This window comes from Microcaecilia unicolor, chromosome 12 (genome assembly GCF_901765095.1).
Source record: "Microcaecilia unicolor chromosome 12, aMicUni1.1, whole genome shotgun sequence".
NCBI classification, from domain to species: domain Eukaryota; kingdom Metazoa; phylum Chordata; class Amphibia; order Gymnophiona; family Siphonopidae; genus Microcaecilia; species Microcaecilia unicolor.
In genome coordinates, this window is record NC_044042.1 from 68,574,265 (window position 1) to 68,588,591 (window position 14,327).

Here is a 14,327-nt window from a genome sequence, read left to right on the forward strand (position 1 = left end):
AATATGCAAGATACAGTACAGTCTTGATTATCCAACGTAAATGGGACTAGAGTACTTAAAGAATAAGTTAACCCTTTGCACACCTTTAAGATCTCTGAGGTCCTCTCAAGGATCATCACTATCTGTACCCTCATCAAAAGAAATTAACAAAATTCTAAGTTTTATGTTAAACTGTACCTACTATATACCGCCTTGGGTGAATCTCTTCATAAAGGCAATTAATAAATCCACATAAATAAAATAAATAAACCTGTTGTTGGATAAGTGAAAAAGTTGGATAATACAGAAAACACTGCATTAACCTGTCAAACAATGCATAAACAAAGGCATAGCATTCTTGATTTTCAAATATTGTTATAAAACAAAGATTTTTAATAGAAATAAACGTGATGACATCACCGGGGGGGGGGGGGTTCTGTTAGATTAGCGAAGGCTGGATAATCGAGACTGTACTGTATATGAAATTTGGCAGCATTCTGCATGAGACAACAGCACGTGAGGGCTTTGAAAGAACAATTCTGAACTGATGTGTTTTACGTTTGGAAATGAAGTCTCTGAGAGATTGTTTTCTCTACAGGTTTTCCTGAGCAGGGCACCTCGGTCCCATTTATTAGGCACGTTAGAAGAACTGCTCTCCTAACTCCTAGACTAGCAGAGGAGCAGTCCTGTTCTCTCCACTGAAGGTCTACCAATGGATAGTTCAAAGATGTAGGTATGACCACTAGCAGGAGACACCCACAAACTCCAACATGGCTCGAAGTCTAAGCTCTTCTTAGCCTGTAACTGTGCCATAGGATCAGATGAAAGCAGAAAATAAGATCTATTTAGAGCATTGCATCTATAGCAATAACTTGTGTTGCTCAACATTTTCTGCTTCATTTAACTAGATGGGAAGGAAATGGACGTAAAGGATGTGTTCCCTGCATGAGACAATTCACTATGACAGAGTTTAACTGCGTGCAAATATGAACACATCTCAGCACAAGTAGACTTTAAAAGGGTAATTATATACCTATATTTACCAGTGCTTTATGCAAGCAAATGTTTACAATACTAGCACATACCCACAGAAATACTAGCAGGGCGCCTATGTACTATTCTGTAAATAGGCTTCCAGTAGAATACAAGTTACACACCTAAAAGTGAATAAAAATGCCTTTATTGGCAAATATCAATAATATCAGGATTAGTGGAGGAGTAGCCCAGTGGTTAGTGCAGTGGACTGGGGACCTGGGTTCAATTCCCACTGCAGCTCCTTGTGACTCTGGGCAAGTCACTTAGCCCTCCATTGCCCCAGGTACAAATAAGTACCTGTATATAATATGTAAACCACCTTGAATATAGTTGTAAAAGGAGGTATATCAAGTCCCATTTCCCTTTCTATAGGAACAGATGATCAAGGGACTTGACACAGACCCACATTTTGGCGCTACTGTGCCTGCTTCAGGAATCACAATTTTATCAGAATTCTGCTTTGGTAACAAGTTGTTGTTAAGGATGCAGCACTGAAATGCAGCAACAAATAGGTGAATCACATGTACATTAAAACCCTTATTGCTTGACACGCAGCAGTGTACAACGCCTACTGGACAAGTCAGCGCTACTGGAAGACCATTCGTCTATCCCTTTTTTTTTTTGCCTGGATTGTTTCCGTAGGGTTGGGTTGCCCTCTTTGCTTTGTGTTCTATTCTGTAAATATCCACTTAACATACAGAGCAGGTATTTGCAAGGAGAGGCATAAAGAAGCATGGAACATGGGCTGAACATAGGTGAGGCTCTCGCTTTGGCATATAACTTACAGAATATTGTATGTTATGCATGTTCCTGCTGCATTTAGATGTCTGCGCTTACACCAGCCCTAAATGTTATGCATACCGATAATGGGTTACACTTGTATGCTATAACAGAACCTAGGCGCCTGGGTTCGAGTATAGAATAGACACCTATCATGCAGCCTTGGGGCATTTGAATGGAGGTGCCCAGTTATAGAATTGCCCCATAACTGTTAACTGGCAGAGCTGGGTATGGACATGTGTGTAGATTTGCATGGGAGGGAGGGTAAGGAGAGAAACGATCAGTTATTTAGGGGGGAAGTTATCAATACAGGCTACTGTTGAGATGGGTTATTTTACCACAAGTCGTGCTATTTTAGCACAGGTTTTCATGGCATGAAACTTGTAAAGTAACCTGTCTTAACAGCAGCCCATGTTAATGGAGTGAAGGAGTGGCCTAGTGGTTAGAGCACCAGTCTTGCAATCCAGAGGTGGCCGGTTCAAATCCCACTGCTGCTCCTTGTGATCTTGGGCAAGTCACTTAACCCTCCATTGCCTCAGGTACAAACTTAGACTGTGAGCCCTCCTGGGACAGAGAAATATCTAGTGTACCTGAATGTAACTCACCTTGAGCTACTACTGAAAATAGGTGTGAGCAAAATCCAAATAAATTAATAACTTCCCCAAGTCCTACCATCTCTATTACAGCACAAAGAAGGATGAAACAAAATAATGGCTGTAGCAGTCATAGAACATTTAAAATGTTCATAGGCAAGGGAACTTAACTCTGCTTCTGAAATCCACACCCTGACTCCAAGCTATCAGTAGCTGAACTGTAGCGCATCAAACTTTCAAGGTTATTTGTTCCAGCTGCCCCAAAACAGTAGGTGTGGCACAAGACACTATTGAAGCCTCTGACATGTTGGGTACTCTTACAAGTTAAAACAAAATTCTAAAACGTGTTATTGCAAAAGAGGGGGAGGTGCACTGAATCAATACATTTATTTGTACTTTTCAGTCTAGATTCTACTTCAGTTGCATCTCACCCTTTAATTATTTATTGTAAACATCTTTTGATCATTCTTATTCTGGTTCAGTTAAAACTGGCTTAGCCTTAAAAGGATCCAGAGAAACCAACAAGATTATTTTTGCAAAAAAACATAATTTGTTATACTTTATTTTTTTTTTATTGTAACAAATACAATACCAACATCCTAACACTTTATTCCACTTTGTTGCACTCATGATCCCTCCCCCTCCCCCAAAAGTTACATCAGTATCCCTGTCATGCTCAACGTTAGTGTTACAGCTACATAAATGCACACTTGTTTCAAACTGTCTCAGCGTCACCATGCTCCTAAGTCTCCTCACTCTTCCTCTAGCTCTCCTCTGGGTTTCTGGTAAGTTTTACTGAATGTTACATCCTAGCTGGCCTGCTTTGTCCAATCCTCAAAAGAAGCCCGTGTTTTTAGAGAGGTGTCCAACTGCCCCCTCTGAATAGTCATGAGCTTGCTTAGAAAGTAAATCTGTTAAAGTCCTTGATATATGATAGATTTTCCTGGAATGGGGTTTGTACTCCATGCCTGCTCTAGAAAGCCTTTTATGGCAGCAGTCTGTGTCATGAGCATCCTTGTATGATGAGTATCAATTTTGTCAGGCAGTGGTTGCAAGAGAAAAAAACGGAATTAGAAAAAGTTTTAGTGGAATTAGAAAAGGTTCAAAGAAGAGCGACCAAAATAATAAAGGAACTCCCCTCATATGAGGAAAGGCTAAAATGGTTAGGGTTCTTCAGCTTGAAAAAGAGACTGATGAGGGGAGATATGATTGAGGTCTACAAAATCCTGAGTGGAGTAGAGCAAGTAGAAGTAAATCGATTTTTTTTTTTTACTCATTCCAAAAGTACAAAGACTAGGGGACACTCGAGGAAGTTACATGGAAATACTTTTAAAACAAATAGGAGGAAATATTTTTTCACTCAATGAATGGTTAAGCTCTGGAACTCTTTGCTGAAGGATGTGGTAACAGTGGTTAGCATATCTGGGTTTAAAAAAGGTTTGGACAATTTCCTGGAGGAACAATCCATAGTCTGGAGGAATAGTCTAATGTTGATTCTGGTGACCTGGGTTTGATTCCTTGTGGTCTTGAGCAAGTCACGTAACCCTCCATTGCCCCAGGTACAAACAAAAAAAAAGTTAGATTGTGAGCCCTCTAGGGACAGAGAAAGTATCTGCATATAATTTGTATAGTGCTGACTATATCTCATAGTGCTATAGAAATGATTACTAGTAGTAGTCTGCTATTGAGACAGACCTAGGAAGCAACTGCTTGCCCTGGCATTTGTAGTATGGAATGTTGCCACGATTTGGGTTTCTGACAGGTACTTGTGACCTGGCTTGGCCACTGTTTGGAAAACAGGATACTGGGCTAGATGGACCATTGGTCTGACCCAGTATAGCTACTCTTATGTTCTTATATAGCATAACCACCAAAGCATCTGTCAATTACAGACCCTGGAAGAAGCAAGTGAGAGGCTGTGAGCTTGCCTTCATTGTAGCTCAGTATGAGCTGTAAATGGAATCAGCTTCTGGGTGAAAGAGTGAGATACAGTGAGAGACACGGGATACAGCTACAGACACCAGAGTGAAGAGGTCAGCATAGATCTCACTAGTCCAAGTTTATTCTTTATTCTTGGAGTGTCTGAGGAGAAATGTTCAATGTAGTATAAAATATCTCATAGGAGCCACACAAGACTCACATGGCCATGGGATTCTCTACAATAGTGCAGAAGGGAGCTTTTAAAAAAGGACATTGTGTTTATGCTTATTTCAGTTCTTGATATACTTTTTTTGCTGACAAACAGATTCAAACCAGTTTACAAATTTAAGAATGCCAATAATTATTAACAGGAAAGAATCACTCAAGAAAAAATAGGTCATGCAATCTGAGTAATAGCAAGCACTGGATCATTCCACCCTACTACTACTAATCATTTCTATAGTGCTACTAGATGTATGCAGTGCTGTACACATATATAGGTACTTTCTCTGTCCCTAGGGGGCTCACAGTCTAAGTTTTTTTGTACCTGGGGCAATGGAGGGTTAGGTGACTTATCTAAGATCACAAGGAGCTGCAGTGGGAATTGAACCCAGGTTGCCAGGATCAAATCCTGATGCACTAACCATTAGGCTACTCCTCTACTCCCACTCAAGTCCCATCATGTCCCAAAGGCAATCTAAAAAAAGTGAGTTTTAGTAAAACCGTAAACTTTCTGTGTGAGAGTTCAGAAAGAATAGATTCCAGGAGGTCATTCCATAACTTAGGAATCAGACCAAAAAAAGCTGAATGGTGAGTTTGTCTCATAATGTGTCATCTTAGGTTCAGAATGAATCAGCCAGTGTGCATCCAAAGATCTAAGTGATTTCAGAGGAATGACAAGAGATGACAAAGAAGGGCATTTTCGAATGGGGACAACCATCTCTAAGGGCGCCCAACTCTAAGGACGGTGCCGGGAAGGGGCGGGGCAACACATATTATCGAAACAAGATGGATGTCCATCTTTCGTTTCGATAATACGGTAAGGGACGCCCAAATCTTGATTTGGCCTGTAAAAGTTAATCCTGAGTCAATAATGACCCCCAGGTATCTAAGGGAGTGAACTGGTGCCATAGGTAGTCTGAAAGGACTGTGTTAAGTTGTGGCTGAGATAGTAGTCCCGTGATCCAACAGACCACTGTTTTACTTGGGTTCAACACTAACAAGGAATGGGCAGCTGAGGAGGAAGTGAGCTGGGAGGGAGGTATTAACGCTCATGTTCATCAAAAAAAGGACAGAGCAGTGATTCCCAAAGCTGGTCCTGCAGGCGCCCCAGCCAGTCAGGTTTTCAGTATATCCAAAATGAATATTTATGAGATAGATTTCCATGTGATGGAGGCAGTATATGCAAATCTCTCTCATAAATATTCACTGTTGGTATCCTGAAAACCTGACTGGCTGGGGTACCTCCAGGACCAGCTTTGGGAACCACTGGGATAGAGTGAAAGGTACATATTGACACTCACCTCAATGAAGAACAGGGCAGAATGGGAGGTGGGATGGCTGTTAATGTAAATTCCAGCCAGGATGATGGCAGCAATGAGCAGCAGAGCGAGGACAATCCCTACAATGGTCCCTGCATGTACTGGAGAACCATTTTGCACTGAAGGGACATCATTTCTTAGCCCTGGAATGAAAATAAATTCTTATATTTAAATCTTGCCCAATTATAATATCAGGGTAATCTTTCACAGTAGTGAGATGCTGCCTTATTCCATTAAGACGTCAGAAGTAGGTGCTTTACCGAATATTTGTATTCGATTCAATAGTGCCCCGAATACATTATTCGTATTTGGCTGTATAGTGATTTAAATTTAAATACAAATAATCCAGGGCTCTGCTGTGCTAAATCCTGCTAAAATAAACACAATTAGTCTCTGATTTCACATTGCTTCTTTTATTTTCTGTTATGTTAAAGCTCAGTGCCCATTATGTGTATTCGGTATTCATATTTGGCGAATAATATTTTTTATTATTTGTATTTGGACAAATAGTAAAATATGGTCTTCGGTACCGCTCTAGAAGTACATAGCTTGTTGATCCTCTCACTCTTAGAATGTGCAAGATAAAGTGAATTCAGCTGATAGTCAACCGGCAGAGATCAGTGTTTTACTGTCCGTCACCGACTGTATTCCCAGATATTCAATGCTGGGGCCATGTCCAAACACCGGCATTGAATACCTGCTTGTATGTTGGCTGCTAAAACTTATGTGATTTAGTGCAATATTCAGCCCTTAACCGCATAAAGGTACGGCTGCTCTTTATGCTGTTCAATTTATGCAGTTAAGGGCTGAATATCAGCCCTTAACCACATAAGTGCTGACTCCGCCCCTGAAATGCCCACAAGTTAGCCAGTTTCTGCATAGGTGTTTACTGTGGATAATCAGTGGCACTAATCAGTTAAGTGTCGCTGGATATTTGCATTTAACCCCAGACAAACAACTTAAACAGCTAGGAGTGGAATATTTTTCAAAAGCATTTGTGCAGGTAACACAATGCTTTCATAACATTGTGTAGCTTGCATGCACATAAGCCTGTGCATAATATAACTTTATCTGGACTGAGTGGAGGCATTCCTGGGGGTTTGCATTTACATGCATACTTTGTAAAAATTTGTCTGAATGCATATACATTAATCCAGGAAATTTGTGTGTGTTAGAGAGCACATGAAAAAAGATATAAATTCCCTAGGGTAACTTTTAAAGTGAAAATATGCACATAATTTCATTTTGAAAATTCACCAAAGCCTGCATAGGGAGAAGTATGTGCATACTTTCTGGGGTAATTTTATAACTGTCACGACTCAGGAAAGGGGAGCCCTTGGGCCACAGCTAGGTTGACGTTGCCCAGTCAACCCAAGGGCTAGCTGGGCCCCAACTGACTGCAGACAAGTCACCTGGACTAGGCACAGGCTTAGCAGGAACTGAAGACCAGGCTGGAGTTGGTATTAAGGCAGACTAGAGATTAGGCAGGCAAGGCTGGAACTGAGTCCAAGGCAGGAACTGGAGGCAAGACAAGGTTGGAGCTGGGAACAAGGCAGGGCTGGAGCTAGATGCAAGGCATGCGAGGCTGGAACTGGGGTCAGGGCAGGCAAGACTGGAGCAGAAGGCAAGACAAGGCAGCAGGACTGACAACAGGGTAGACAAGCTTGAGTTAAGGCAAGGCCGGTTCAAGAGACCTGTTGCAAAGGCAGTGTGAGAGAAGATCTCGTCGCCCCAGATAGGCCCAGCGGGCTGACATCAGCCAGGCATGCCCAACCCATTCACCCACCGCGGCACTCTGAAAAGACATGCTGCCATATGTATCTAAGGATGCTGCTGGCCGTCACCAACAGACCACCAATGGGGGATGTCCTTATTCATGGGAAAGGACCTAGCCTGCCGCTGAATCCCCTTCACCAAGGGATCCACCTGTCTAACCTCCCCCAAAACCGCCTCTGGCTGATCAAACTTGAGGGTGGAAGAAATCTGCTCAATGAGCTCCGCAAGCTCCTCCCTGTGAAAAATCCGCACTACAGAGGGATCCTCCCCCGGGACCACCAACTCCTGATCCTGAGGCCCCTCAAGCCCCTCAGGGTCCCCAATATCACTGAAAACACCTTCGGATCCTACCGGGGAGAACCCCTCCTCGTCATCCCACTCAAACCGGGGCCTCTTTGCCAGCGCCGCACTAGCCCCCTCCCCTAAAGATGGGGGACCAGCCTTCCAGGCTTGAAAAAGGGTCCAAACAAAATCCGGAGGAAAACCAACGCCTCCTGTACCCTCAGGCACCCCCTTCGGAGCCGATCCGGGAGCAGCAGGGCCAAAAACAGCTGATTCCGCGGGACGCGCGGAATCCAAAATGGCGGCCGTTCCCGCCAAAACTAAATTTGTTGAAACCGTCCCTGCCGGTGCTCCTGCTGTCCCCGATGCCCCCGAACTAGCTGGGGCCTCCGCAACCAACACCGGGGGTGCCGCCATCGGCGAGGCCTGCTTTGGTTCGCCGCACAAACGGCACTGGCCTCCCGGCGCTTCTATGCCTCGGCGCGAGCACGCGCGACAGCGGAGCAGTTTGCCTGCCATGCCCTCGAAGCACACCACCCGCTGTGCTGAGCGGCGCACACGCTGTCTCTCACAGCTTCCCCCCAACAAGAATCGCTCTGCTCTCTTTCGCTATCGATAGGAAACGAACCTGCCGTCCGTTCCTATCTACATAAAGCCTCAGACGGCTCTTAAAGAAATATCACCCAATTTCTCTTCCTTTCTCTCTTTCTGTCTGGCAGCTGAAAAGTGGGGGGCTCTCAAGGCTACAATCATAGAAAGCAGCCGAGGCACAACGCTGCCAGCATCTCCAAGGAGAGCAGCACAGGGGGAGGGACCTGAACACAGGTGTAACACCCCAGGGGGAAAAACTGGGCCCCACCGGACCCAGGGCCCCGAAGCACTTTTTTTTTTTTTTTTTTTTTTACCACGTACAGGGAGTAGTCTAAACTAATAACTTAGGCAATAAGAGAGGAAACTCCTCAACTGAATAATCAAACTACCTCACCAGACTATTGAAGACTGCACAGGCTGTCCATCTACCTCTGCTGAGACTGAGAAAATACTGGCTAGTGGATGTACTGCACAGGTTATATATACAGTATTCAAAAGCTCAGTGTTTCTCAGTCTCCCTCTGCTGGTAGGAGGACATAACCCATGCGTCTTGACCGGTCTGGAGGGTCGTGGAGGAATGGGTCTTTATAAAATAGGCTGGTAGTCTTCTACAATCTAATAAAAATACTTGTATTCTACAAATGCCTTCAGTTCTATGTGAATTACATATAAAAAGAGACTAGGCAAACCTGGGAAAATACATTAAAAACAACCAAATTAACCATTAAGAACATAAGAATAGCCATACTGGGTCAGACCAATGGTCCTTCCAGCCCAGTATCCTGTTTTCAACAGTGGCCAAGCCAGGTCAAGAAGCCTTCAAGTGGCATATATGGAAGATCATTGGTTTTGCGTTTTTTCGCAGTGACGTCTCGGAAAAGACTTCCGGCTAATATGCATAAAAAGAGAGCGTCACCACAAGTTACCTCATAGTCATGAGTAATGTGAGAGTAATGAGAGGCTGAAACAAAGTCAGGATCAAGACAGAAGGAAGTCGGCAGCAGAAGGCAAACGCTGCAAATTAATGCCTTTAACCCGAGTCCCTGAAGAAAAGACATTGAAACCCGTGGTGCCGGGCGTCTTCTAGGGGAAGGCAATTGGACATTTTCTTGTTATGACTCAGCAAGCCCGAGCATTTGGACTATAAGATAAGTGCATGTGAATCTGGTCACAGTGTTATTATTATTATTGGCTACAATTACATATCACTTTAAGTAGAGGTGCAGAGGGTGAACTTGTGAATTGAATATTGAAATCATATGAATCCAAGCACACAAAAAAAATGTAAAAAGAGTTACCCAATGAACGAAGTGCTGGACCACCGGGCAGTTATATTATGTGTAAATCCTTTTTATTGGCAAAAAGAAAAACCAATACAATAAAAATTATGTACAAACAATCCACTGCATCTGCCTCTTATATTTTCTAATAGTAACTCCCCCCAGTAACCCCCACCCCACCCCTCAGCCATCCCTTCCAACATTGCACCCCTATCATATCCATATTATCATATTGAGATACTATGGGAGTGGGAACTCTGAGGGTGTACTCAAAAAATGGAAAATATATATATATAAAACAATCTTTGTAGCCTAAACAGTGATTTTTTTGATTTTGGATTGGGTAACTTTTAGTCCTGCTTGGGATAGTAGTTACATCATTGTATACCAGAGACCGAAGGATTTTTTGTATTAGTATCTGAAGGAGAACAAATATCACACTACTTTCACTGCCTTAACCATGATACAGATATCAGTGTTTGCTATGACCAAAGTGCAGATGCTGGTGACAGGACTTACCATCTCCTGCATTCTGGGTCATCTTGGTGTCATCTGAAGTGAAAAGAAAAAAGGGTAATGTTTAGTGCTGTGGGATTTCTCATATTATTTCCCCCTATCTCTCTATATAAAAGGCACCACCAACGTTCTAAATGAAGCCTCCAGCCGGAAGTGTGAAGGGGGAGAGATATCCGGTTTCCCCATGAGTGTCTGCCCCGCTCTCGCTCTCTCTGTAACACAAACAGTGAAGGAAAACACAGCAAAGCACGAAATCAAATCGCTCTCTCTGTAACAGTGAAGGACTCAGAGGGGGGAGGGGAGAGAGGGCAGAAGCCCTCACTATCTCTCTAACACAAACACAGCACAGCAAGAAACTTAACACTGAAGGACTCGACTCCGAGGGGGGAGGGGACAGACAGCACAGGGGAAGGGAGAGAGGGCAGAGGGCAGGGACACACACACTCCCACATGCACACAGAAGAAAACCTTGCTAGCCTCCGTTTCATTTGCATCAGAAACGGGGCTTTTTTACTAGTAAAGCTATAATTGATGTTGTTGCTCCTAATTTTTCAGTTACTACTCCTGTAGCTATTTCGTTTGCATATGCCATACATAGCTGAGCAAACATCTCTTCTGCTACACTGGCAAAGCCAGTATTTTTCTACATTTCTGAGATAGCCAGTGAGGCAGAAGAAACAAGAGAATGAAGGATCCTTTTACAAAGCAGCAGTAGGGCTAACACGTGAATAGCGTTCGCTAAATCAGTGCTACCAAAGGGGTAGCGCAGGCACCCAGCAGTAATTCTGAAGTTGGCACAAGTTGGTTCCCGCAGTAGGAAATAATTATCTACAGTTGGGGCATTCTCAGTAGTAATCGGCAGCGCACCCACATTGGCGCGTGCTGCATGATTACCGCGAGAATAGCACGCGAGCCATTACCACTAGGTCAACAGCTGGTGGTAAGGGTTCAGGCATTAAATAGCCACACGCTACCTTTAATTTTAGTGCATGGCCATTTACCTGCCCAGTGGCGTAGCCAGTATGGGACCATGGGGGCCTGGGCCCCCATAGATTTGCCCCTGGACCCCCCTGCCACCACCCCGCCCGACCCCCCTCCCACTGCCAACCCGCCGTCGCCTACCTTTGCTGGCGGTGGACCCCAACCCCCGCCAGCCGAGCCGAGGTCCTCTTCTTTCCAATCCCGTGCAAGGCTCCGTTCTAGTCTGACGACGTCAAACTCACAGAAACAGAAACTCCAGATCAGCCAGGCTTCGTTCTGTTTCCGTGAGTCTGATGTCCTGCACGTACAATGTGCAGGACGTCAGACTAGAATGAAGCCTTGCGCAGGATTGGAAAGAAGAGGACCTCGGCTCGGCTGGTGGGAGTTAGGGTCCCCCGCCAACAAAGGTAGGCGACGGCGGGAGGGGGGGAGGGCGGGTCAGCAGCAGGGGGGGGTCAAAGTTGGTGGCAGGGGGGTTCGGCAATGGTGGGGGGTCAGCGGTGCCAGGGGGGCTAAAATGTGCCCCTCACCTCGGGCTCTGGACCCCCCCTCCCGCCGAAGTCTTGCTACGCCCCTGTATACTGCCCCATTGAAAAATGGCTTTTTTTCCCCAGCTGCGGTAAAAAATGGCCCAGTATGCCCCCAAAACACATGCCCACACTACCGCAAGCCACCTTTTTCCGCAGCTTAGTATAAGGACCCCTGATTTTGTTGCAAGAGTAGTATATCAAATGTCCCTTGAAAAAGAATGGTTAAGTTGAAATGCAACCAGGTTGAATATATTACTTCTTACTAATGGTTTTTGTATTCATTCTTTCTGATTTTTAAATAACATAGTTTTATCTGTTTATTTTTTAAACTAAATCAAGTTTTTTTTCTGGGATTCTGATAAAAAGTGACTGGTCAATATTGAGCTGGTGGTAGTCAACATTTCTGTAAACACTGAACGTAACTGGTAAACGTAGACCCAGATGTTCAGTGCAAGACCCTATCTGTACCCCGGCACTGAATAACCAGGTCTTTGGCATAACCCGGAAGGTATGCATGTATGGCCAATATTCAGTGCCATACCTGCTGAGCTAACCAGGCATAGTTAGGACTGTCTTTTAATGCGGTCCTACGTGACCAGCTATGTGGCGCCAGGGCTGACTACTGCTGCTGCCCACATAACTTCTGGCTCCTCTCCAGCTCTGCCCCGGATCCCCCTGACCCTAAACAGGAAAACACCTCTATGCGAAATCCAAGGAAAATGAAGATGTAGAAAGTGTGACACAAGCTTCAACACAGAGAGTGTCTATCACAAATCCTTTATTGCACCAAACAAAGACCTGACATGGGGCTGTGTTTCAGCAGTAAGAACCGCCTACCTCAGGGGTCAAAATTACAATATTTATTGCTGATTGAGTTGGAAATCAATGGTACCCAAGCAGTGGCGATTTTTTTTTTGTGTGCATTTTGAATCCATGTAATCCTAATTTACACAATTGGACCAATACCTTTCCTATTTGGGTACCATTGATTTCCAACTCAATCAGCAGCAGATACTGTCTGGAGGAGTTCTTGGGGGGGGGGGGGGTGGCGTTAGGATGGGAATTAAAACAATGTGACTTTCACCTGCATTTAGTGAAGGTGTTTCTGGGGATGACTTTAGGGTGGGAATTGAAGCAACAAGCGTACTTTCACTCGCATTAAGCAGAGGCATTCCTGGGGTATTAGGGTAGGCATTACAAAACTGAACATACTTTTTGCCTACATTTAGCAGAGAGATTCCCAAAGATTGAGTTAGGTCAGGAATTGTAAAAATGTAATTCTATTTGCATATAGTGGAGATGTTCCTTGGGGGGGGGGGTGTTAAAATAATATATTTTCTTTTTTTATTTTTCAAAGTATGCACAGTGCTGTTTTCACATAAAATACAGAAAAGGGAGGTTGAAGTTTCTATGGGCATTTTATCCTTAGATGTTTTTGAAAGGGAAAGTACATATATACTCTCCTTTCGAAAACTGGTTTAAAGTCCTGTGAGCAATATGAAAATTGTTCCTATTGAAAATTGTTACATATCATGTATTTAGGTTGGGCAAGAAAAATAATGCAGATTATTTTTACTGAAAATAGTACACACAGAAAAAGTAGGTGCAAATATCCGCAGGTACTCTGTAGCCCTGGCAGGTTTCAAATTGGAAAAAAAAGGATGAAGAATTTGAGCATCCCTCCCCAGTAATTACATCTTTCAAATAGTGGTGTAGCTAGGACTAAATGGGCCCTGGGTGGAAAAATTAAGATAAGCCTCCTATAACACCATCTCTCCCAAGAAAACCAGTCATATTAAGAGAAATAGAAAAATGAAATACAAGCTATCAGAAATGCACATTTCCCAAAGCTGACATATTACAATGAATAAATTCAGAAAAAAAAAATACTTTTTTCTACCTTTGTCATGTGAGCATTACTTTGGTCCCAGTGTCTCTTTTTTGCTTTTCTCTGTTTTTCTTAACTCTCTTTCCAAGGTCTCCTATCCTTTTGGCATTTCTTCTCTATGTTCATCATTCATCTTCCCTCTGTGTCCTTTATCTATCCTATCCAGGATCTCTCCTCTGTGTCCCTATCCCTATTCTCTCCCCATGTTCAGCATCTGCCCTCTATATCCCTATTTTCCCACCATATTCAGCATTTCTCCTTTGTGTCCATATCTTACTCTGTCCAGCATCTCCTCTGTGTCCCTGTCCCTATGCATCCTCCATGCCCAGCATCTCTACTCTGTGTCCGTGTCCCTCGCCATGTTCAGTTTCTCCCTTCTCTCTTCCCTTACTCCTGCACCCCCCATTCTGGGTCCAGCACCTTTCCCCTTCTCTTCCCTGTCACCCCCACCCCAGGGCCAGCAGGTAACCACCCCTACACATCTCTTCCTCTTTCACCCTAACCCCCCCTCATGGTCCGTCATCTCCCTCTCTCTCCCTCCATTGGTCCAGAATCTCTCCCCCTCTGTTCCCCCTCCCCTTTTGGTCCAGGTCTCTCTCTCTTCACTCTGAGTCTCCCACATCCAATATCTTTTC

At 44.0% G+C, this 14,327-nt stretch overlaps 1 protein-coding gene across 2 annotated transcripts in view; it reads right to left on the reverse strand.

Annotated features, from left to right (window-relative positions):
- The window catches only part of PLXDC1 (plexin domain containing 1), a 137,070-nt gene that overhangs the window by 4,344 nt on the left and 118,399 nt on the right, over window positions 1-14,327 (reverse strand). The window contains exons 12-13 of one of the 2 annotated variants that reach the window (XM_030221048.1): window positions 10,297-10,329; window positions 5,831-5,991 (exon numbers count right to left, since the gene is read on the reverse strand). In XM_030221048.1, coding sequence (XP_030076908.1) covers window positions 5,831-5,991; window positions 10,297-10,329 — 194 coding nt within the window. The remainder of the gene's footprint in view (window positions 1-5,830; window positions 5,992-10,296; window positions 10,330-14,327) is intronic. The other variant, XM_030221049.1, reaches the window with a different exon arrangement.